The sequence below is a fragment of the Falco peregrinus genome, chromosome 6, assembly GCF_023634155.1.
Source record: "Falco peregrinus isolate bFalPer1 chromosome 6, bFalPer1.pri, whole genome shotgun sequence".
In the NCBI taxonomy this organism is placed as follows: Eukaryota; Metazoa; Chordata; class Aves; order Falconiformes; family Falconidae; genus Falco; species Falco peregrinus.
The window spans coordinates 49,093,260-49,115,835 of NC_073726.1; the positions used below are offsets into that span (position 1 = coordinate 49,093,260).

Genomic DNA, 22,576 nt, shown 5'->3' on the forward strand with positions numbered 1-22,576 from the left:
GTTTAAGAAAACATGTCTACAAATCCTAGTTAAGAGATACACGTGCATATATATGTGTGTGTATATGTATCTCTAGACAGGATTTGTATGCATTTCTCAAGAAGTCTGCCACCACTGTTTCACAGAAACCGGTAACTTGGAGGTTTTGTGCACCACTGAGTTAACTGAGGCAATTCAAACAAACTTAGCTACCAGTTTAAAATCTCAGAGTAAACTTAGGATGGTGGAAGTAAGCTACAACGGGTATTTTCTCAAGTATCTACATACTTACAAATACTACTAGTTCAAAAAGACATCTTCTAAACCGGGCAAAAGATAAAACATGTTTTGTTGCAGTCTGATGTCAGGCAGGTACAACCGTATTTCCTTCTGAGCAACTATCCACCCCATTAAACACATGCATATGGCATAGGCAAGTAATACCATAGGTACCAGAAAAAAAAATTGGAGGTTTTGCAACAAAAAAAACCAGTGAATAGTTGATTGATTTCAGTATCTGAAAAGGCATGAGTGAAGACTGAAGCTTCCTGCCGTGGTGGACAGATGAATTCCTGCAGTTCGCCGAACTTAGAAGCTTCTACTGCTGACAGGGTGTTGCAGTTTGTCAAAAAAAAAAAAAAAAAAAAAAAAGATCCCAACATGAAAGCAAGGTGCATATGCAATGCCTGCAGAGAGCTGTTTTTCTGTGGAAGTAGGGATAAGAAGGCACTTGTGGTTTTTAAATTGGTTACCTGATACAAATCCTACCCACAGCAGCCTAACATTCAATTATTTTTCTTAACATTAACACAAGCCTAAACCACTGCAGAACCCCGTACGAGCCTGCAGGGATACACCATAAGCAGACACTGTCTCTGTAGACACATCATAAAGAGCCATTTTGGAAGCTGTTCATAGGTCTTGATTCTTTGAGCTACACCCCTTCCTACACCACACAGATGATATTCAAGTATCAAGAAAATGCTGATGAAAAACTAAGGCAAGCAAATATCCTATGCCCATTATTCCTCCTGTGTGCTAGCAGGGCAGGGACATGAGACAGAACAAGTAAAACCCACAGTGCACCTGAAGTGCACATTGAAACATGTATTCTCTGGTATTTTAAAGTATACCTATACTCTATTAGGCAATCACAGAGCAAGCTAGGTAACCTGTATCAGTCCATACATTGTCTTGGAGAGCACGCCAGCCATAAATATGGTGCTACGGTCATACTCTAAATTATATTTTAAAGCATACATTATCTGTGTGTGTACACCCAATAACTTACACTTAAGGATAAAGAAACCAAATGATGAATTTTGAGTCAAGCATAAAAGATCTTTCATCACCGTGCAAGTTTATTTACAAAAGTTCCTAGAACACCCCATTTTTCCAGGGTAGCCAGGTGACACTTCTGGGCCCTGGATTTATAGATGGGTTACATTACAACAGGTCCTTCTGGTTTTCAGATGACTTGGACCAACGCAAATAAAAATAAAATTTTACTTTTTCCTTTATTATCCTTTACTAAAACCATTGCTGATAAGAAGCAACAGCTGTCCAAAACTGAACTACACTATTTAAAAAAAAAAAAAAAAAAGAAACAATGACCACCAGAGCAAAGCAGATTGAACAAGGGTTTCTTAAATCTTGACATTCTACAGCCCAAGAAATAAAACTCTCTACATCAGACCCAAAAGATGACACAATACCAGGAGCCTGTAATTAACTCAAAGCTAAGAGGCAATAGGTGTCATGCAAGCGTGTGCCCTGCTACGGGGGGAAAAAAAAATTACAAAAAAATATTCCATGTTTCCCCTAAGTGTATGACAATTCAGTTATCCTCGCTACTCTCAAGAGTAACAGAAAATCCTTCCTGTCTATTTTCATCTCCTGTACAAGTCTGAATAGCAAAAATGGCAAAATTAAAAATTGAAAAGCTTGAAGACTTTTTTGTACATGAAACTATTTTTTAGATCTGCCACTAGCAATGGCTGGCTGAACGCTAAAGTAGGGCTTTCCATACCATATTCCATTACAAAAGCAGTGGTGCAGATGCCAAAATAATTAAAATGGACTCAAGTTTTATATTCAAGGTATTTAAAAAGAACTGCTCATTTATTTGTATGGTATGTGGTTGATGGAAGAAAAATTAAATTAGCTTTTAAAATTGTTTAACTTATCCAAATTACTAGAAAAAAAAATGTTTATTACTATTTGTTCTTGTTGCTTTAAAGGCCTGCCTCATTCTGTGCTTTGAGAAGTAAGAATTTCCTTGCCTAGCCTCCGCCCAGACCCTAAGACAGCAGCATTTTATGTAAAACCAGTGTTTGCAGAATCCTGAATGCATAAGCAATTCCAACCCATGGAAGCAGTCAGTCCTCACAGCACAGAGAATCGTTCTCTTGTGGGCTTAACCTAAAGCTGCCATCCACATCTAGCTGCTCAAGAGAGACCTGCATTTCCTCATATACAAATTCGCCAGCCCATCCCAGTCTGCTGAATACCATCAGCTTTTTGCACACACCTAACAGCTTCTGGCTTGTTCAAAGCAAAAAGCCTGCAGCCCCCACGCATTTCATGCCCACATAGCCTTACTTCGTTTTTCATGGGACTTCTCCTGCTTAATTTCCAGCATTTTTCTTTTGTTCAAAGGGCAGACAGTGCCTGCAATTACTGCTTCATTTCCATCAAGAACAACAAAAGCAGCCAGCACTTAAGCTCATATCCAGCCATCTTGCTCTCTCTTCAGTCCAAATGAGAGACCAAAACAGGCAACACTGATGTAGTCTAAGATCTTCTAAAAGATTCAAAAAAACCAACAAGCAAAACCCAAACCTAACACTACTGGCCACATTACTTGGCTATTTGGGCTTCTTCCAGGAGATATGGTTTAGATTTTGTAGCCTTCATGCTGTTATATTGTATGGTTTATATATTATATATATAAGGGGCTATATAGCACTAAATTGGTGTATGTGGAGACACTTGAAGATGAAGAAACAGAAGGGAGGATTTTTGCAGTGGTGCGTGTGGACAATCAGTCATGTCACAGGTACATGCTTTCATAGCTGCAATACCAGCTCTCAAGACAAAGCAGAAGCTTTTGACAGGTCACAAGACTGCAGGCAAGCCCTGTTTCCAGCCTGTAACACCCAAGAGAACTGACTCAACAATTTTAAGCCTAGATGCAAAGACTGTTGGCAAGTCCAATTGGACACGGTGCTGTAGCTGGAGGCTGGGAGTACAGCACCTGTATTTCAAACTGTTTGCAGGGATCACCAAACTAAATTTTGCCTCAGCAGTACTCCAGAGCCCACCCATGTTTCAAATTTAGAAACAAACGAACAGAAAATGAATGGAAATACAATGTGTTTTTACCAAAAACATCCTCTGTTACCAGTCTTTGATTTCTTTGACATGTTGCTTCACTGTCCATAAAAATCAGCTGTAACATGGGCTTCAACAGGGCTACAAAGGTAGCATAAGAAGTGCAATACAGATAGGAAAGAAACCAGGAAGCTGTAACAAGCAGATTTTACTGGATGATGATTAACAGTAGAGATAGAGTGTTTTAGTGACTGGCCTGATTTTCATAGGTAATGAGCACAAAAAGCTGTTACTGAAATTTGTAAGTCTCCACATCGAGGCAGTGTCTGTAAGTCATGATATCAACAGCGAGATCTCATGCTGAAGTTGCAGAAGGATCACATTCGGTTAAGAACATGTTGTGGATCTAATGCACAGGATACTAAAATTTCTGGAACAAGCTGAGAGTTCACGAGGTGGGAACAAGTTACAGTCTTAGATACCACTACTAATTGCAAGATGACTACATGATAGCTTTACAGTCATGACAGACAGCTCCTATCACAATGTTTTTTTTCTTGGTATACCTACAAAAGTATTATTAACCTTTTATACAACACAGTGATATTCCATCTAAAGCAATCACAACTGTGATTTAAAAAACCATTAAAAAAATACGGCTGTCAAACTGAAGATGAAAGAGCTACTACGATGATCAGAAAGAGAAAAATGGTTTTAGAAGCCAAGGCTTTAAGACTTCAACTCTTAACAAAAAACTGCTAAGAAAGGAATGACTGCTGTCTACAGATGTGTCAGAAAGCTAAGCGCAAGAAAGGAGGAAAACAGCTATAGCACAGGCACAACTGGACATAGACCGGCCTTTCAGAAAGTCAGAACAGAAGCAGGAAGACAGGTTAATTCCAGGATTGGTATCAGAAGATTGCTGCAGGTACCAGTGCCTCCAGATAGACACTGATCAGTTTCTATCAAGTAGAACATGATGTGCTGAGAAAGACTTGCAGATAGGATCCCCGCTCAAAAATTTTGATTTCTTGCTTTAAAATGCCCCAAAACAAATGCATTGCCCAAGATGGCTTTCAGTTGTATGTTCTATTGTCTCTCCTTCAATGTCGAGCAACTGTTTTCTTACAGTGTAGTAACCCTGTAGGTTAGAATAACTATGAAAACTAATTTGCCCCCCCAGTAGCTTCTACAGTAGTCTGCTGTTCCCTTCTTCTCCCTCCAGTCACCCAGGTACCGACTGCCTTTGAGCTCCTTTGCAGCAGAAACTACCCTGCACCTAAAAAGATCCCCGGAGATGTAGGTCAGCTGAAAATCAGTGGTACAGTCTCTGGAGAATTGGAAAGTAAACACTGAAGGCTTTATGTGGAGTTTGAAGTAGACCTACACAAAAACTTACTGAAAGAGCAGAGTTCAAGAAAAACAGAAGCAAGCTTCATCCAGCCAATCTGGGGAACATGGCTGGTGATACAAGTTAATCACAAACAGTAGTCAGGCATCAGACTTCTAAGGAATAGGTTCTGTATTGATACAGATGGAGCTGGCACTTGGGAAATGGCTAAGGAAGTTCAAGATGTTGCCACTGCTCTTCTGGAAATAACTTACCAGAAAGTGATTTGAAGTATTTCCACACGCTTAATTTATATCCCAAATCTGACTTGGTGTTATCCCATTCATTTCACCCTCAAGCATGTCTACTTGCACAATGCCAAAGCCCGGCCTCACGCCAGCCATACAGGTACTCCATCCGCAATACCACAGAGCGCTCCAGTGCAACAAGTGTCAGCATCCACTCTTCTTACACAGCCCCGCAAAGCTGCTAATACCATCCTCAGCCTCAGAGGATGTTCTTACACACAATTTTTTGAAGCAGCCAGTGGTCTCATTTGAATGCAAGACTGAAAGAGAATAGAAGATGTTGCAGCAGGAAATGAAGAGTGAATGGAAGTTACAGACAGAGGTGACCCCAACCACGAATTTCCAACTACAACTGGTGCAAGAAAACTGTAACAGTGGCTCCAAACAAGTCTGAGCAAAAGCAGCACCCAAAAATAAATAATGAAGACACATAAACAGGGAAGCACGCTAAAGTATCAGAAGTGCTGCTGAAACCAAAGAAAAGGTAGACCAATAGCAAGAACTAGCAAGATTCCTGCTGGCCACTTTTCTCCTTTATAATATTAGGATCAGCGTGGTCCCAAGGCTGTATTTACACCACACAGGGAATGGCATATACACAAACACTGTACAAATTTTTTTGCTAAATCCAAGGGTCCATAGTTTGAAATCAGGCCTCTCCCTGCTGCATTATATCGCTTAGTAGATGTTTAGGCAAGGAATTTGCCATACTGGCAGCACGGATAGGACGGTATGTTCTTCCAGCTCATAGATAAAAAGGGGGAACACCCCCAAGCCCTAACCTTTGTAGTTATTTTATAGCTATTAAACAACAAAACGAGAACGAAAACCAGGAAAGGGTATGCTTCCAGCCTGAGACAGCCTTTAAACGCATTGTGCAATGAAACCATCAGCAAAGTTTCCAGATAACGGCCAGTGCAATTGACCTTGGCTAGGAATATAGGACAACTTTGTTGCCACCTCCCGTTTCTGCTGCAACATAAAACCCCGGCTGAGCCCTATCCTCTACAACCAGCACCGCAGCACCCCCCTCTCCCGCCCCCGAGCTCCTTGGCAAAACATACGTAAGCACCATTTCACTCTCTCGGTAGGAAAAACAGTTTTTTCAAACACAAGATTTTTATTTTATTTTTTGCTTTTTATCCCACCCAAGCACGGCAGGGGGTTCCTCTTAAAAGCGTCACCAGCCCTGCCCTCCATGCGCCATTACCCCCTATGCGGGCACACAAAGGATAACCCCGCGCCCAGCAGCCGGTGCCCGGCGCCCCCCCGCCCCCCGCGGGGCGCGGCCGCCGCCGTGCACAAAGGCGGGCCGCGCGCACGTGGGCCCGCGCCCCGCCGCCCCAAGATGGTGGGCGAGAGGCGCCGCGGCCGGCCCGGTGGGGCACGGCGCAGGCCGGCCCGGCAGGGGGGTACCGCCACCGCCCCCCACCCCCTCGCCCAGACTGCGGGCCGCCACCGCCGCCTCCCCCCCCCCACCGCCGGCTTCGGCCACCCGGGCCCCGCAGTGCTCCGCGGCGGCGTGCCCTCCCCCGGCTCGCAGGGAGAGCCCCAGCACGGCTCCGTGCGTGCCGGGGGGGGTCCCCCGGGAGCGGCCCACGACCCCGGCCGGGCGCAGGAACGCGGCGGCAGGATCCCCCCGGGTGGCGGCGGGACGGGAGCCCCGCCCGGCGCCGGCGCCCCCCGCCCCACGTGCGCGCGGGCTGAGGCGGGCTCACCTCGTCCTCCCGCTCGCTGCGGAAGCAGAGGCACGCCGCCCGCTTCTTGTAGCCCTCCCGGTCGTACGTCCGCGTCTGATTCGGCTTAAATTTCATCATAGAGGCGGTGACACGCCGGCTGCCCCCGGCCGCTGCCGCTGCCGCCGCCACGGCTCCGCTCTCGGAGCGCCGCCGCGCCCCCGGGACGCCGGCGCGGGCCCCCGCTCAGGAGTGGGGCAGGCGGAAGGCCAGTCCCAGCCGCCGAGCTCCCGTCACAGCAGCGCCGTGCGGCTGCCACCGCCCCAGGAGCCGCGCCGCGCCATGGAGGCTGCCTCGCCGCCCGGCCCGACCCTGAGCCGCCGGCCGCGAGCACCGCGGCGGCCGCCCCTGCGCCCACTATTTAACTGTAACGCACATTCCTGCGCCCGCGCGCACCGCACCGCGCAGGCGCCGGGCGCGGCAGCGGGAGGGGGAGGGGGAGGGGGAGGGGGAGGGGGGCGGGCCGGGCGCGGCGGCGGGCGGGGCCGGGCCGGGAGCGGGGCCGGGAGCGGAGGTGGGGGTAAAAGGCCGGTCGCGGCGCGGCGGCGGGTGTGCTTAGTCACCGGCGGGGCCCTGCTGGAAGGGGGACGCCGCCGCGCCCGTCCCCGAGAGGAGGGGGCGGTGGGCAGGGCCCGAGGGGAGGCTGGCCTTCGCCTCCCAGCCGGCACCGGGCGGCGGCTCGGGGTCTGCCCCCCGTGTTCCGCTGGCGGCGGGTGCTCGGTGGAGGGGCGGGCGTGGCGGGGCAGGGCCGCACCATGGGCCGGCGCGACGCGGTGTCCCGCAGGGCTGCCGCGGGCGCCGCTCCAGCGTGCTGGGCTTGTGTGCGGCGCGGCCGGTGGCCGGTGCCCGTGGCCCAGGTAACGTAGTCAGGGCGCAGCGTCAGCGGCGCAAGTTAAACCGTTTCCGAAATAACTTGTTTTAGGAGATGCTGGTGCATGCAGGCTGGAGAGTGGGCAGCCCGTGCTGTTCTGGTGGTGGTTGTGCAGTAACGTTATTGGGAGCTGGAGATGGGCAAAAGGCCTTCCCAATGCTGCCAGTGGGCTCGGAAAAGGTCTGCTGTCTGCGTGCCTTTTGTATCACCTAGTAGGGCAAAAGCCCTGGTGTTTGCATGATCATAAAAAAAAAATCCCACAAAACTCAACCCAAAAGCAAACCAGGAAAATGTTACTCTTCAATGCCCCTGGATTGCTGTTGATTGCAAGTAGCCATCAAAGCGCTTACTGCTTGTGCATGAAAGATTGCTTAATCCTGTTGGCAGACCGAAGGTAGTGTGCATTTACATACTTTTTGAGAGATCACCCACCCAAACTGTTCCATAAACTTTTTCCCTCATCTGCATCTTACTGGTGTTCAATAGGCTCCTTTCGCTTTTAGAGTCTACCAGAGCATGCTTTAAACTGGTATCCTAGTTGTTTCTTGTGGTTCCACAACACATTTTTTTATCCAAGATTTATTTTTTTAAAACAATTTTGTTGATCTGTGACAAGTCAGACTTCTTATGTGCTCTTTGTGGCATGCATTGAAAGGAGACTGGTTTGTCATTACTAGTTACTCTGGTTCTCAGTGAAATTTGGATGTTCTGTTCTTCCAACATGAACTAAGTGCAATGAGTCAGTGCAATATCACACTTGAAAACTATGGAGGCTGGAGGAAGAAAAGCACAATTGTATTGAATTACATTATTTTGTTAAAGTTATAATAAGCTATAAAGTTCAAACACCCAAAGATTGAGACACTCCAAATTTAATTTGTTTTTACACACTGATCACTTGTATAAACGCATTTTTCTTAAGAAGGCACTGCCACCTTTGCCACTTACCAAATGGACTGGCAGTGATATTTCTTTTTCCTCTTATTCATTGCAGGTCCAAGTGTCATTTAGTACTACCTGTCACCAGTCAGGCATGAGGCTAAATACAGTTTTAGTAATTATTTAATGGCTCCCCAGTCAGGATGAGTAATTTTTTTGTGAGGGCAGGACTGGTCTGGAAAATCTGAAATTTTTAGTTCAAAGTTTAAAGGATTGAGATCTGAAACCTTTGTGAATACTGAGGAACAAAGGCATGTTTTTGATGCTTATATTCATAAATTTGTCTACTATACGGAAAAGGGAGTGTAGTATGATGTAATGAAACACAGGGGCTACAAATTAAGATTGCACAGTTAGTCATTGCACCGACATTTCTTAGATTTTACATATTTGACCTTGCCACCTTTGCCATATTCCCGGTCTTTACAAACAGTATAGCTGTGCATTCATGTAATGCACATATTGAAAAAAATCTTTGCATTGGTCTGCTTTTTATAATAGACCATTATGATAGAACTCATTTTGCTTTGGGTTGTTCCTTGAGCTACTGTATCAGGGTTTACATTTTAAGACAAACACATTTTAAGTCTTCAGTATTGTTCTTTTTGAATTGTCTCTTTTTTTTTTTTTTCTTTTTTTATTGGTTTGGGAGGCTTCACCTCTCACGTAATTGGAGGAAGTTCAAAAGTAGGATTTATACTTAACGAGAGCAGTGTCCAAAGATCAGGTGAACTTAGGCCAGGTTTTCCACTTTTGTACAACTCACTCCTCCCACCCCCCAAAAACAAACAAAACATTTGACTGCCAAATCAGAACACGACACACAAATCCTCTCTTGTGAAACTCAATGGTTTCTTCGTCACGTATCACAGAGGTAAGAGCCGGAAGGAAGATCTCCATGAAATGGGTCAGCCAGTTGGCTGCCTGTAGTTATGTTTTCTAGTCCATGAGTCCTCAAACACGGTAACATCTCTGATGATTGTAAATTCATTTGGGCTCTCTTTGTGAAAGCCCCAAAGCCCCAGCTTCTGTCTGTATGGCTGTAGTCCACATGGCTATGTATAATTAGGCTTTTGTTTTACAAAGTAGAAGAAACCCAACTTCGTCAATGTGGAAGAACATTAAAAAATAATGACAGATCAATCCTAAAATATGAAGCAGTAGGACTTTTTGTTTTTGGAAATTGGGGCCTTAGGAGATTCTGCTTGGAGAGGTACTACTTGCTCTTTTTTTTTTTTTTTTTTTTTTTTAAGAAAAATTGAGGTTCATTTTGCTAGGAATTAATCTTAAATGCCTGAAACATTTTTTTTTGTTTTGTTTGGAGCTGTGATTCTCAAATGGCCCTTGGCTTTTAGAATCATCAAGAGGCTTGAACCTTCAAAAGTTTTGTATTGTTAGTTGTTGATCTTCTTGTAAGTTTAAGTGATGCGGTCTGTCTATACACAGAAGTTGGCAACCATTGTATGTGAAACAGTCAAATCATCAGTAAATAACATTTACAATGCTATCACATATTCATATTCCCAGTAGTTCTGTAATGATGCATAGATTTGTATTTTGTTAATGCAGTGTATGAATACTGGGTATCAGTTTATGATTGCACGAGATGCATTACTGAAAGGAACTGTCTATTTTGTTCAGAGGTGAGTTTTTTTTGCTTTTGTGAAGTGTCTCTGGATTTTGCACTACAGCTATAGTAATTATGAACTGATGATACCTTGAGTACAAGTCTGAACAACAGCTGAGTGTTACAATGCAGGATGCAGATACTTTAAAGGAAGTTCAAAACTCTCTACATTCAGACAAAAATAACTTTCCACCTAGCTGAAGTTACACTCTCAATGAAGTGAAGTCTGCTTAAATGCAAGGGAACAATTTTATTTTCCTTGAGAAGAAAGAAACGGGTTTAAAAATTTACAGAGTAATTAGATTTTCCAGTTCCCTTGACCTACATTTATTGTCGAGATTAGAAACTGCAGTGTTCAGTAACTATGGTCTGGCAAGTTTAAGTAACTTTCTTTTCCACTCTTAGTTTATTATGGTTAATGAAAATGAAATATTTGCATTGGAGGTACTTTTGGTCCTCTACTTCAGATTTACTTAGTAATAGATTTACTTAGAAATAGATATATAGATTTTTTTTTTCCTCACCTCTGCAGATAGCACATCAAATTAATTATATTAGTGAAACCAGTGTCTTTAGTTATCATCCTTCTATGTGATTATTTGTTCTGTCACAGTTATAACACTTCTTTGGTATTCAACAGTTAAACCAGCACCAAAATTCAAAAGTTTGGGAGTGAACAGTGTAGCCAACAGTGTGTTGAGAATGCATCCCTCCTGTGCTGTGCATTGTGTGGGCTTTTGAAACAGTAAATCCTGGTTCAGCTGCATTGTAGCCTGGTGGAAGGCTGCCTGCCACTCCACGCCCAGTTGTCCTTTCAGTAGGACTTACAGTAACTGCAACGTTGAGGTCGGCAAGGTTAACCTGACAACCAGACTGGTTAGCACCTTTCCCAAACCTAGAAAAACATCTTAAACATATTTGAATACAAGAAGGTTTGGTATATGGCAAAGGTAAGGATTCATCAGGTTAGTTCATATTTAAGGTGATTACTCCCCCAAGATACAATAGGAGGGAGGAGTGATTCTTCTGTGGTTAGCTGTATAGAAGAAAATGCGAACAGTGCCAAGCTAACTTCCCTGAAAACTTAAAATGTCATCCTTCTAATGATTTAGCAGTTACGAAAATGCTAGCATTAGTCTTAAAATACTTTTAAGTGCCAAAAAATATGCAGAAAGCTTGCCAAATCATACATACACTCTTCTGGTAAACACTGAACAGAGAGAACTTTAAAAAATGGAACATTTATTTCTAAATTGTGCTTCTGCATAAAGCAGCTTTTATATAGTAAGTCTCACATTGTCTTTTCCCATAGAGCCAGATTTTCACCTGAATCTGTTGTAAAATGCACTTTAAAGAGAATACATGCATATGCTCACTATAGTAAGGGTTGTGTTCCCCATCCACAGGACTCCCTTATTTTAGGTGAATCTATAGCACTGCTACAGCTGCCAACAAATATCTTTTCCTTTGGTTTGTTATCATTGATCAACTTATATGAACTATATGCAATTACGCTATTACTCTGTACCAGTGCAGCTTTATAATCTTGTCTTTTATGAAAAAGTATAGTTAGCATTGCTTTCATGTCTAGTAAAGTCACCCTCCCAGTAAAGAGAGGGTTTTGCATGAAATCCTTACAAATTCAGATAAATAATAATCACCAGTGAATGAAAAGCAGGAGATCAATTAAATACTGCTATGTTTATTTGAATGTAGACATCTAAGCATGTTTATATGTTAAGAGTATTGTATGCTTTTGTGTGCTTTTATGGGCTCAGTGAATTGTGATTGGTTTGGATGTGCTTAACATTGAACTTCTTTTAGCAAAATAGAAAAAGTAGTACTTTACAGAACTGTTTAGCATATTTTATTGGGCTTCTACAATAAACCTAGATTGATGATCCTCAACTTCAGTAAAAATACCTGAAGAAGATGTTTTTTTTAACTGGTGCAAAATTCTTTTGTCTTTATCATAGAGACAACATAAAACCCCAAGGATTTGGCCAGAATTCATGAAATAACTAAGTATGAATTAAGATCATTGTTGCGTATTTCAGATTCTCTGTGAGATTATGTGTTTAAGCTCCTTAGCCTGTAGGGCTTTGTTAGTGGGATGTCTCCTGTTGTTTGGTTTATGTTCATAAATATTCTTCCCTTGAACAATGCATTTCACAATTGGGTCCTTAGTATTTTCTTCTCCTTAGTTATGAATTCATTGCCATAATACTCTTGTTATTCGAGTTTTGAGTTAATTCTAATAATAGACTATTTTTGGTGTAAGTGGATGTAGTTTGCAAAAACTATTGTGAATTACTGGGCTTGTTCAGTGATAGAGTTATGCTGTCCAGTGATTGCAGTGAAATCCTGCTTTACCTTCAAACATGTAAAATTATAAGTGTGGCTCCATGAAGACTGTAGTAGTATGCGTAGGCTTTTCATTGGTCCTCATTCAGTTTCCTGAATAGAATAGGGCAAGATATATCTAGGTTTTGAGGAGTTGGGCTTCTTGGGAAAAATGGAACTTCACTGACTCAAAGCTGAAAAAATACCTGAATTGTTTTGGAAATCTACATGTGGTTAAGGTGTTATCACTGCCACAGCTGCAGCAGCAAGCTTGTACCAAGTATCAACTGCTCCGGAGTCCTAGCTTAAGGTGCAGAGTAAGTGGGACTGTGAAGTGGGTTGCTAAGAGATGGGCACGTGTTCTGTTTGGCTAAATGTACTGAGGAATGTCTTTTCCAGCAATGGTGGGAAGGAAAGAGTTGGTAGTGGGATTACTTCAAAACCACACAACTCCTTCTGGCAGAGCCAATCCCTTAGAAGCCAGGTTAATAATAATACAATGCAACTACCCTTTTATTAACAGGTGCATCAAAGAAGGATAGACTGCCATTTAAGCAATCTTCTAATCTAACAGAAGTCTGCTTGGCTAGACTTGGCACTCGAGTCCCACAGAACAGGTCATTTGTTTATTATGTTTATTTTGGTATGTTTGTGTAGCCAGGTTACTAACTGTTTCAGTCTGTTTCTGATATGACACTATATACATCTAGTAGAAGAGCTTGTCAGATAATGCACATCTTTTTTGACTGTGTGGAAAATCATAGTAATTTGTGGCAGAAAAAACACTGGAGGCTTGGCCAAGGTATGCTTTATGAGGAACTGTGCTAAATAGGAGTGGAAGCTATTTTGTGTAGCTGTGAGTTCAGGAAATAACTGAGATAATTACTAAAGGTAATTTTTTGTGAGAGGCAAACAGTGATTAAAATTTACTCTTATGTCTGGTTGAATTTCAAAGGTAAATCTTGGGAGTAGAGTATAGTGATTTTTTAAATATCTGAACAATATTTTGAGTGCTGTTATATTGCAACGTTCAACCAAGTTACCGGAAAAAGTGATTACTGCAAAGGTGTGGTGGCAGAGAAAGAAATAACACCCCGTGAACGTTCCTCTCCACTGTTTTCATCTGAAGGCTTCATTTCAAAATGTTGGCTTTTGACCCTCGTGTTTAGTCAGGCTTAATCTTTCTTATATGAAGCAACCTTTAAAAAAGATCAGGTCTACAGGTCAATATGGGTGGAGCAGACTCATAATAGGTACCCCACCAATTTTTTATCATAGTCATTATCATCTTTATGACCCATTACAAGAGTGTGAGATTGATCATGGGCTACTTGACAACACCTAGTCATGCAAGCTGATCATTGCTCTGTTTTTGAAGGGGGTCTAGATAATTGAATGTGTTACCAGTTTTGGAGCCAAATTACAGTGGGGCCTGGTGTTATCACTTTTATTTGAGTGCTTTTGTTTCAGACTGTGGTTTAGCTACTTTTATTAAATATATGCATCAGACCTGTTTGCAATTTAACTGTTGAACCTCCTAGTGTTAAGAGGGCCAGCAGAAGGTAGCATTTAAGGTATATGTGTAAAATTTATATATGTGTAAGGGTTCTGCTGGGATCAAAGGCACAGATGTGTACCTGTTTTGTTTTTATACACAGAGAATCATGGAAGGACAGTTTGTGGGAAATCAGAACATTTGCATGTAAACTTACATGTTGATAGCAGTAGGAAATCACTGTGGTGGCTCTGAATTTAGCCTAGTCATTTGCATATGCTTGGGATTCTGTTGCTTAGCTTTCAGCAGGTGAAGTATGTTCTCTGTGTATGGTTACAATAAAATGGCACTGATATGGGGGATGGAGTCGAACAAAAATGTATTATTAGAGCTAGCTAGGACCCCTTCAAGTTCTTTTTTCCCCTAGAGAAGAAAGTTTTACTGAGGAATTGTAGTTCTTTTGACAAACTGTCTCTGGAAAACTTTCCAGGTCCTGTCAGATAGAATTTGGACTTGGCAGATGGGTACTAGTTTCCCTCTAGTTTTCCCCTAGGACCCAAATTGTTGTCCTAACTGTAGATGATTTCTAGAGATGCATTGTAAATGGCACCAGAGTCCAGTAAAATAAATGAAAACTGAACACATGAATTAAAATAGCATAGTATAAATGCTGAGCATGTGCTTTTTAGCCTTTACCTCTCCTTCCTTTTCTGATTTTCTCTGATTATTCCAATCACGTTTCCTTTTATCTTTTTTTTTTTCTTTTCTTTTTGTGTTTGGGAAGCATTATCCCCTTTGTATCAGTTTTGTGCAATATTAATGTTTAGGCTACTGCCAGATGGACTTTCACAAAGGTATACTGAAGTCTTTTGGGGCTTCATGTATGTGAAAGTGAGCGGACTAGATCCAATTGTAGAATTGGGATTACGCTTGGTAAGAGTGCTGTGAGCTTGATGTGCAAGTGTTGCCCCGGTATTAGAGATGATAAAACCATTTCATTCTGGAATGCTGCAAAATGGTGTACTAATTGTATTACGTGGACTCCAGTTGTATGCTTTCCTGGTTTAACAACCGTGGAGCAGTCCCATTTGACTATGAAGTAAAGTCTGCCACTCAGTTTGTCCTCAGTTGAACTCCATGTACAGACTTCATATAGTAAAGTCTGAAGAATGAATATGTAGTACAAGTACTTTACTTCACAAATTTAAAATTCATGCTGATGCTGTCAGCATGTCCTAAACAGTTTTTAGATACAATATGCATGTGTTATACAGAGATATTAGTTTATTTAAGGTAACATTAGGTGTTTTACCAACTTCCCTGTTTACAATGATTTTGACTCCTGCAGAGAAACTGCTTCACTAGACTCATTTCTAAAGGTACTGTAAAATTTGTGCTTATGTTAGGGGCTGTATACTTGTACAGATGCAATCATGATACTGTTCTCTTGGCAGATATTTGAAGACACCTTTCATGTTTACAGGCTATTGAGCATTTGCCACCTTATGAGCTTTAACCTGATGTCAACCTCGTATTTCTGAGTGAACAGACTTGAAATACTAAAGTCAATTTCAAATGTAAAATGGTATAAAGAAACTTTCCTTTCAGGTATTTTCTTTTTAATTAGTGTTTTATGAAATAAATATTTAGGAGAAAAGTGCATGGAAAGGTATGACAGCAGCTGAAGTTCGGCATAAACTGACAATAGAAGTAAGATTTTAAAGTACGTCAAGACAACTCACTAAGCTGGGAGTAAAATTTGCATCATGGTCAGCAGCCTTCCCCTGTTGTACAGCCAGTGTGCTGCAAATTAATTTTGTCGTGTGTACTAAAAAAAAAAACCCACTAGGCTGATATATCTTTAAGTTCTTTTTTACATGAACGAGGAAACTCCTAAACTCCTTTCACTTGCAGATACAAGCTGGATAGGAATCCAGCTACTTGGGTAACATTATTTCATTATAAGAACACTGTGGAGCACCTATGAAACGTGGATATAATATAAACTCAAACAGGATGTTCTTACATGTTTGTCTTTTCAGGTGAACCTGGTTGGTGGATGATTGCACTTCATAGTCCACTTCACAGACTGCTCATTAATGCATACTCCACTTTACCTTTTCTTTCTGCAGCCACAAGATACCTTCTTAACACATTGAACTTCCACATTTTTACTTGCTAACGTTCACATGTAACAACACTTTGAAACTCCAGGTTTTAGAGTAATATATTTGTGCTTTTAGAAGTTGAACACTACTAGAGGAAGAAAGTGTGAATGAATGTGGGGAAGGGAATGTGCTCAGAAACAGCTCATGTAAGGCAGTGTGTGGAGTCACGCTGGGTGTGCCAGGTATATAGGTTGTGCCAGGGAATTAGTGAGTCTTCCTGAGTATGCAGAAGGGGCAATACAAATTTATTAAGGGCAGAGAGAGGCACAGTTGAATGTTGTAGCATAGGAATAACTAGCATTTGTATGAATGAATTGTCACTGTGTGAGCACACAAAAATAAGTTAAAAGCTTCATTTTAGGAGTAGTAGGTAGCTGGATTACCCTACAGAGTGCTAACAAAGAGCACGTCCTCACTGAGCTGCTAAGAATGAGAGAACCACAGGTGGTAAAGAAAAGACTCATCCAAGGACCAGAATCAAAGTGTGCAATGAAGTAATGGCTGCCAAGGTAGACAGTTAACCCCCCAAATGCTAACATGAGGCACAACAGCTGGACAGAAAAGAGTAGTGGAGAACAGAGCAGACCTCCTGTTGAAGTGGGGAACTTCATTTCTTAAAAGGAGGAAAAAATGCTACTTCATGCAGGACATAAATAGATAAAAATTTGGGGATTGGGAGAAAACGTATAGAATATAGATTGAATCACCTTGCTTTAAAAAAAATGAATATTCAAGTTAATATTCAAGGATCACCTCTTCCAAGCTCAGGATTGATGTGTCCCAGCAAAGAGGAAGTCAGACAAAAATGCCAGAAGGCCTGCATGGTAAACAAGGAGCTCCTGGACAACACCAAACACAAAAAGGAAGTCTACAGATGATGGAAGCAAGGACAGGCAGCCTGGGAGGAATACAAAGAAATTGTCTGAGCAGTCAGGGACCACGTTAGGAAAGCTAAAGCCCTGGTAGAATCTGGCCAGGATGTCAAGGGCAACAAGAAAAGCTTCTATAGGTATGTTGGTGATAAAAGGAAGACTAGGGAAAACACGGGCCCTCTCTGGAAGGAAACGTGAGACCTGGTTACCCAGGACATGGAGAAGGCTGAGACACTCAATGACTTTTTTTTTCCTCAGTCTTGACCAGCAAGTGCTCCAGCCACACTACCTAAGTCACAGAAGGAAAAGGCAGGGACTGGGAGAATGAATAACTGCCCACTGTAGGAGATCAGGTTTGAGACCATCTAAGGAACCTGAAAGTGCGTAAGTCCATGGGACCTGATGAGATACATCCAGGGGTCCTAGGAAACTGGTGGATGAAGTGGCTAAGCCACTATCCATTGTATTTGAGAAGTAATGGCAATCCAGTGAAGTTCATGCTGACTGGAAAAGAGGAAATGTAATGCCCATTTTTAAGAAGGGAGGACCCTTTTTAAAGTAAGGAAGACCCAGGGGACTTCAGGCTGGTCAGTCTCACCTCTGTGCCTGGCAAGATCATGGAGCAGATCCTCCTGGAAACTATGCTAAGGCATGTGGAAACTAAGGAGGATATTGGTGACAGCGTGGCTTCACTGAGGGCAAATCATGCCTGACAGATTTGGTGGCTTTCTACAATAGTGTTACAGTATTGGTAATGAAGGAAGCAACTGCTGTCATCTACCTGGACTTGTGCAAAGCATTTGATGCTGTCCTGCACAACATCCTTGTCTCTAAACTGGAGAGATGTAGATTTGATGGATGTACTACTCAGCGGATAAGGAATTGGCTGGATGGTTGCACTTGAAGGATTGTGGTCAACAGCTTGATGTCCAAGTGAAGACCAGTGATGAGTGGTGTTACTCATGGCACAGGCACCGTTTAACATCTTTGTTGGCAACATGAACAGTGGGATTGAGTGTACCCTCAGCAAGTTTGTGTGCTGTGGTTGATATGCCAGAGGGAAGGGGTACCATCCAGAGAGATCTTGACAGGCTTGAGAGGTGGGCCCATGTGAACCTCATGAAGTTCAGTAGGGCCAAGTGCAAGGTCCTGAATGTGGGTTGGGGCAATCCCAAGCACAAATACAGCCTGGGCGAAGAATGGATTGAGAGCAGCCCTGAGGAGAAAGACTTGGGGGTGTTGGTGGATGAGAAGCTCAACATGACCTGGTGATGTTCATTTGCAGCACAGAAAGCCAATTGTATCCTGGGATGCATCAAAAGAACCATGACCAGCAGGTCAAGGGAGGTGATTTTTGCCCCTCTGATCTGGTGAGACCCCACCTGGAGTACTGTGTTCAGCTCTGGGGCCCCCAACATAAGAAAGACAGGGACCTGTTGGAGTGAGTCTAGAGGAGGGCCACGAAGCTGATCAGTGGGCTGGAGCACCTCTCCTTTTAGGAATGGCTGAGAGAGTTGGGATTGTTCAGCCTGGAGAAGAGAAGGCTCTGGGGAGACCTTATAGCAGCCTGCCAGTGCCTAAAGGGGGCCTGCGGGAAAGCTGAAGACGGGCTTTTTACAAGGGCATGTAGTGATAGTACAAGGGGGAATGGCTTTAATCTGAAAGAATGTAAATTTAGATTAGATATGAGGAAGAAATTCTTCACTGTGAGGGTGGCAAGACTCAGGAACAGGTTGCCCAGAGAAGCTGTGGATGCTCCATCCTGGGAAGTGTTCAAGGCCAGGTTGGATGTGGCTTTGAGCAGCCTGGTCTGGTGGAAGGTGTCCCTGCCCATGGCAGGGGGGTTAGAACTAGGTGACCTTTAAGGTCCCTTCCAACCCAAACCATTCTATGATTCTGTGATTTTGGAAGAGCTTTTGCTTAGCAAAAATAATGTGGGTATTTTATAAAAATTCAAGTAAAGTTTTCTGTTCTCAATGTTCTCACATCTGTCTTTGATAATATGTCTTGCTATGCAGATGTAGATGAACAAATCTGGAATAACTGAAATTTAAGTTTGAGAAGTTGATGTAAACATAAAAATATTCTCTGTTATTAAAAAGAAAATTCCCATATGGGCAGATGATTCTAGAACTTGTCACTTCAGGGCTTTTTATAACCTCCTTTGAAGGGTTTTTTTGCAAGTGTTCATGGAAACAACAGGATCACTGGCTTATCTAGTAGCATTACTTCTAAAACTTTAATGGAAATGTTGTGCAAAAATGAGCTACAAAATTACTTAAATAGATCATGTAGATTCACATTAGCCATGATACTGATTTTAACTGGTAAGGAATATTTTCAAAGACTGGACTCTGTAAATCCTAAACAATTATTTTGCAATGGTAAAGCAAAACTAACCATTTTTACTTTGTTTTGAAATAGTATACAAAAATTTTAAACTTTTCTTTAAAAAGTATTTCTGTTAATGTACTGGAGGGCAAGACTCAGCATGTGCTAGAATTTTCTTTTACATTCATGATTTCTAGCAGTTACTTTTTTTCTTTTCTTTTTTAAAATGAATATCAGATCTTTGTAATGCCAGCAAGGATGTCCTGTTGCCAGGCAAAAATGAAATAAAATAAATAATCCCAGAAGGCAATAAATGGAATTGATTTTTTTTTTGTTTGGGGTTTTTGTTTTGTTTTTTTGTTGTTTGCGGTTTTTTTTAACTCTTTTTACTCTTAAAGTAACTTGAGTAACATGCAGGGTTTCAGAACAAGATGTGGTATGTGTTTATTTTGGTAATAGCTGCCATATGTTATTTTTCTTTTTTCTTCAATCATCTCCTCTCATAAGGGGGGTTGAACACTAACAGAACATAACTTTAAAGAGAGTCACCCCAAATACATTCCATTGTGTTTTATGAACTGATGCAATCAAAGTGCTTGTTGGCCAGGGTAACTATACCTAAATAAATTTTGGTTATAAAATAGTGGTTAAACATAACACACGTGCAGAACCTTAAAGCTAGTTTTCAAAGATGGCTGAAAGAAAGAAGGAGAATAGGGATTTCCTCAGTATTGGACTATGCTGTCAGAGTTTCTGAAAGACTTGTGATAATATAGTGGTAACCAGCCAGTGCTGTCATGTACTATTAAAAGTCATACATAATGATACACTTCTTGATATATCTTTTTGTGCTGGCTGTGGCGTGATCTCCTTGCAAAATGGACATGAATCATGCCTAAGACATGCATGTGCTTTTCCCCCTTTCTCCTAAAAGGTATTGAGGCAGAAACAGGGCAGCTTCTCACTGCTGTTGGAGGGTGAAACAGTAAAGCTGAGACTGACAAATGCATTTAGGAGCTTGATTCCCATTGAAATCTATAGGAATTGGATGCTTAAGGGCACTTGCAAATGTGGGACTGATTTTGGCTAGGCTGCATAACAGTATTATCGGGAGGATTCATGGGTGGGATCAACCAGCATGTTTTGGGTTCCACTTCCATTCTCATGTTGGTCCTACCCATTGTTTAAACAGTGTTAGTGAGCCCTTGGACCACCATCAGTGATGAGTTTGTTGACAGCTTGTTCTTTGTGATGGTCAAGCTGAGCTTTCCATTGACAGTAGCCCACAGCAAAGATGACTCAGTTTCTGTGTGTTGTCTTTCCTTATTTTGATTCCTGCATCAGCCACAGATGCCTTAGTGCATGATGTGTGTGGTTTCTCACTTTTTAACTTAAAAATATAGTCCTTCCTGCAACCAGTAGCATACATTTTGCATTTGTATTTAAGAAAGGAAGGTTTCCATACTTTGGAAAGCTGCTTGTTTCTTGGGTTGTTTTGTTTGTTTTATGTTTGTGTGCAACTAAATCTAAATGTCCCCCTCTCCCCTATAAAAAAAAATAAAAATTAATCCTGAATTTGTGTGGTAGCCTGTTTTGTAGCTACAGTTGTTGCAAAGGTGAGGTGACAGGTGCTGCCTCTGGGTCTTTCTCTCTGATATTTGTGTCCCATCTTCTGTATACCCACAGTTCACATGTTCTGAAATTAAATGTAAAACATGCTCAATGTTTATATCTACTGTCACTACATTGTGCAAACATAGCCATCAATGTCTTCTGAGCTGCAGTCTGCCTTGAAGATTTTCTTGTGGTGCTGCCCACACAAGAGGTTCTGCAGATGGAAGTTGTAGCAGAAGCTCCCAGCCTTTGCTTTTGATCCTGAGGTGGAAACTGGAGATAGAACTTGCTTATTGGCAGATAAAAACACAAAACTGTTGAGTACAGCCTGGATATATTTAAAACAAATTTGTATTATAATGAATCTGGATGTATGAAAGGTGATATGGAGGCAGTAACTCTTCCAGCAGTGCCACTCTGCATGAGACGTGCTCAGGGTTGAGTGGTAGGAAGGTGGCTGTGCTATTTTGTAGCTTCTTCCCTCTCCATCTGCAGCATGGCCTCTTGATTACTGCTTATAAAAGCATCAGAGCTGAAACTGAGTAGAGGATGAAAATCCCAAGACATTTTTAAGTTTTAGCATTTTGTTAGCCTTGGTTCTTTCCCAGATACTTGGATCGCCAAAGTATTTTTTTTGAAAACAGTTTCTCAATGGGGCTGCACGTGTGTATAATATGTTATAGTTTACCTTAAATATATATGTGCACTGCAAAGTAAAGTTACACATTGCTATGATGTAATATATTGCTTTCAGAAAAAGGTCAAAAGGGAAAATTATCTTGGCAGACTGAAGGAAGTTTCTCATGGCTTGGCTGCTTCCCCTCCAATTTCAGTATAGTTTGAGTTCGTAAGAGCGTTAGGTTAGGGAATGAAAATGCAGTGTAGCAAATGTCTAGCATCTCTTCATTTTGAAATAGCAGTCTTCAGGATGTCTTGGAAGTTTGGCACAGTTTACACTGAGATAGATATAATTCCCAGAATGCTTCTCTGCTTTTTCTTGTCATTTACCCTTTGCAATGTCCTTCCAAATGTGATCCATAGGTTCTACTAAAACATAACCTACTCACAAAAGTTTAGTGTCTCAAATAGTTGGGAAGGCAAATTGTCAGTTTTCATGTCTATGTGAGTTTAAAGCGCTGATGATAACTACCTGTGTCTGTATCTGTGTTACAGTTAAAGATATGACCGCAACATGTATAGGTATTGCTTTGCAAACAAATATTGGTCTAGCTAGCCTAGACAACAGCACTGAAGTTACAAGAGCATTGAATTTGGCTTCAGCTGTACAAATCTGGGCAGTATGCTGGTACTATGTCGTAACTGAAGACTCTGCAGAACTACTTTGCTTATAGCTAATGAGTTTTGGCATAAATCAGCTTCAGTCCTGACTTTGACTGCAACTTACAAGTAGCCTGAAACTCATTCTGAAGAAAGAGAAGATACTAATGAAACGGGTCAATCTGAAGAAACAAAACAGTCAAGGTGCAAGAGGTGATGTTGCATCTTATGACTAATTGCTTGATCTTATGATGGCTTTCTTGATGGGGAAGCACTAACTTTGCAGCAGCAGCAGCCAGACCATGTCTGTCTGGCTTTTGGTCTCAGCTTGACCAAGAAGCTGTATTTATAT

At 42.0% G+C, this 22,576-nt stretch overlaps 1 protein-coding gene across 4 annotated transcripts in view; it reads right to left on the reverse strand.

The window, feature by feature from the left end:
• Positions 1–7,084, reverse strand: part of NUDT4 (nudix hydrolase 4) — a 29,277-nt gene extending 22,193 nt beyond the window's left edge. For all 4 annotated transcript variants that reach the window (XM_055808223.1, XM_055808222.1, XM_055808224.1 and 1 more), the window contains exon 1: positions 6,669–7,084. In XM_055808223.1, the coding sequence (XP_055664198.1) occupies positions 6,669–6,767 (99 nt within the window). In that variant the 5' untranslated portion in view covers positions 6,768–7,084. The remainder of the gene's footprint in view (positions 1–6,668) is intronic.
• Between the last annotated feature and the right edge of the window lie 15,492 nt (positions 7,085–22,576).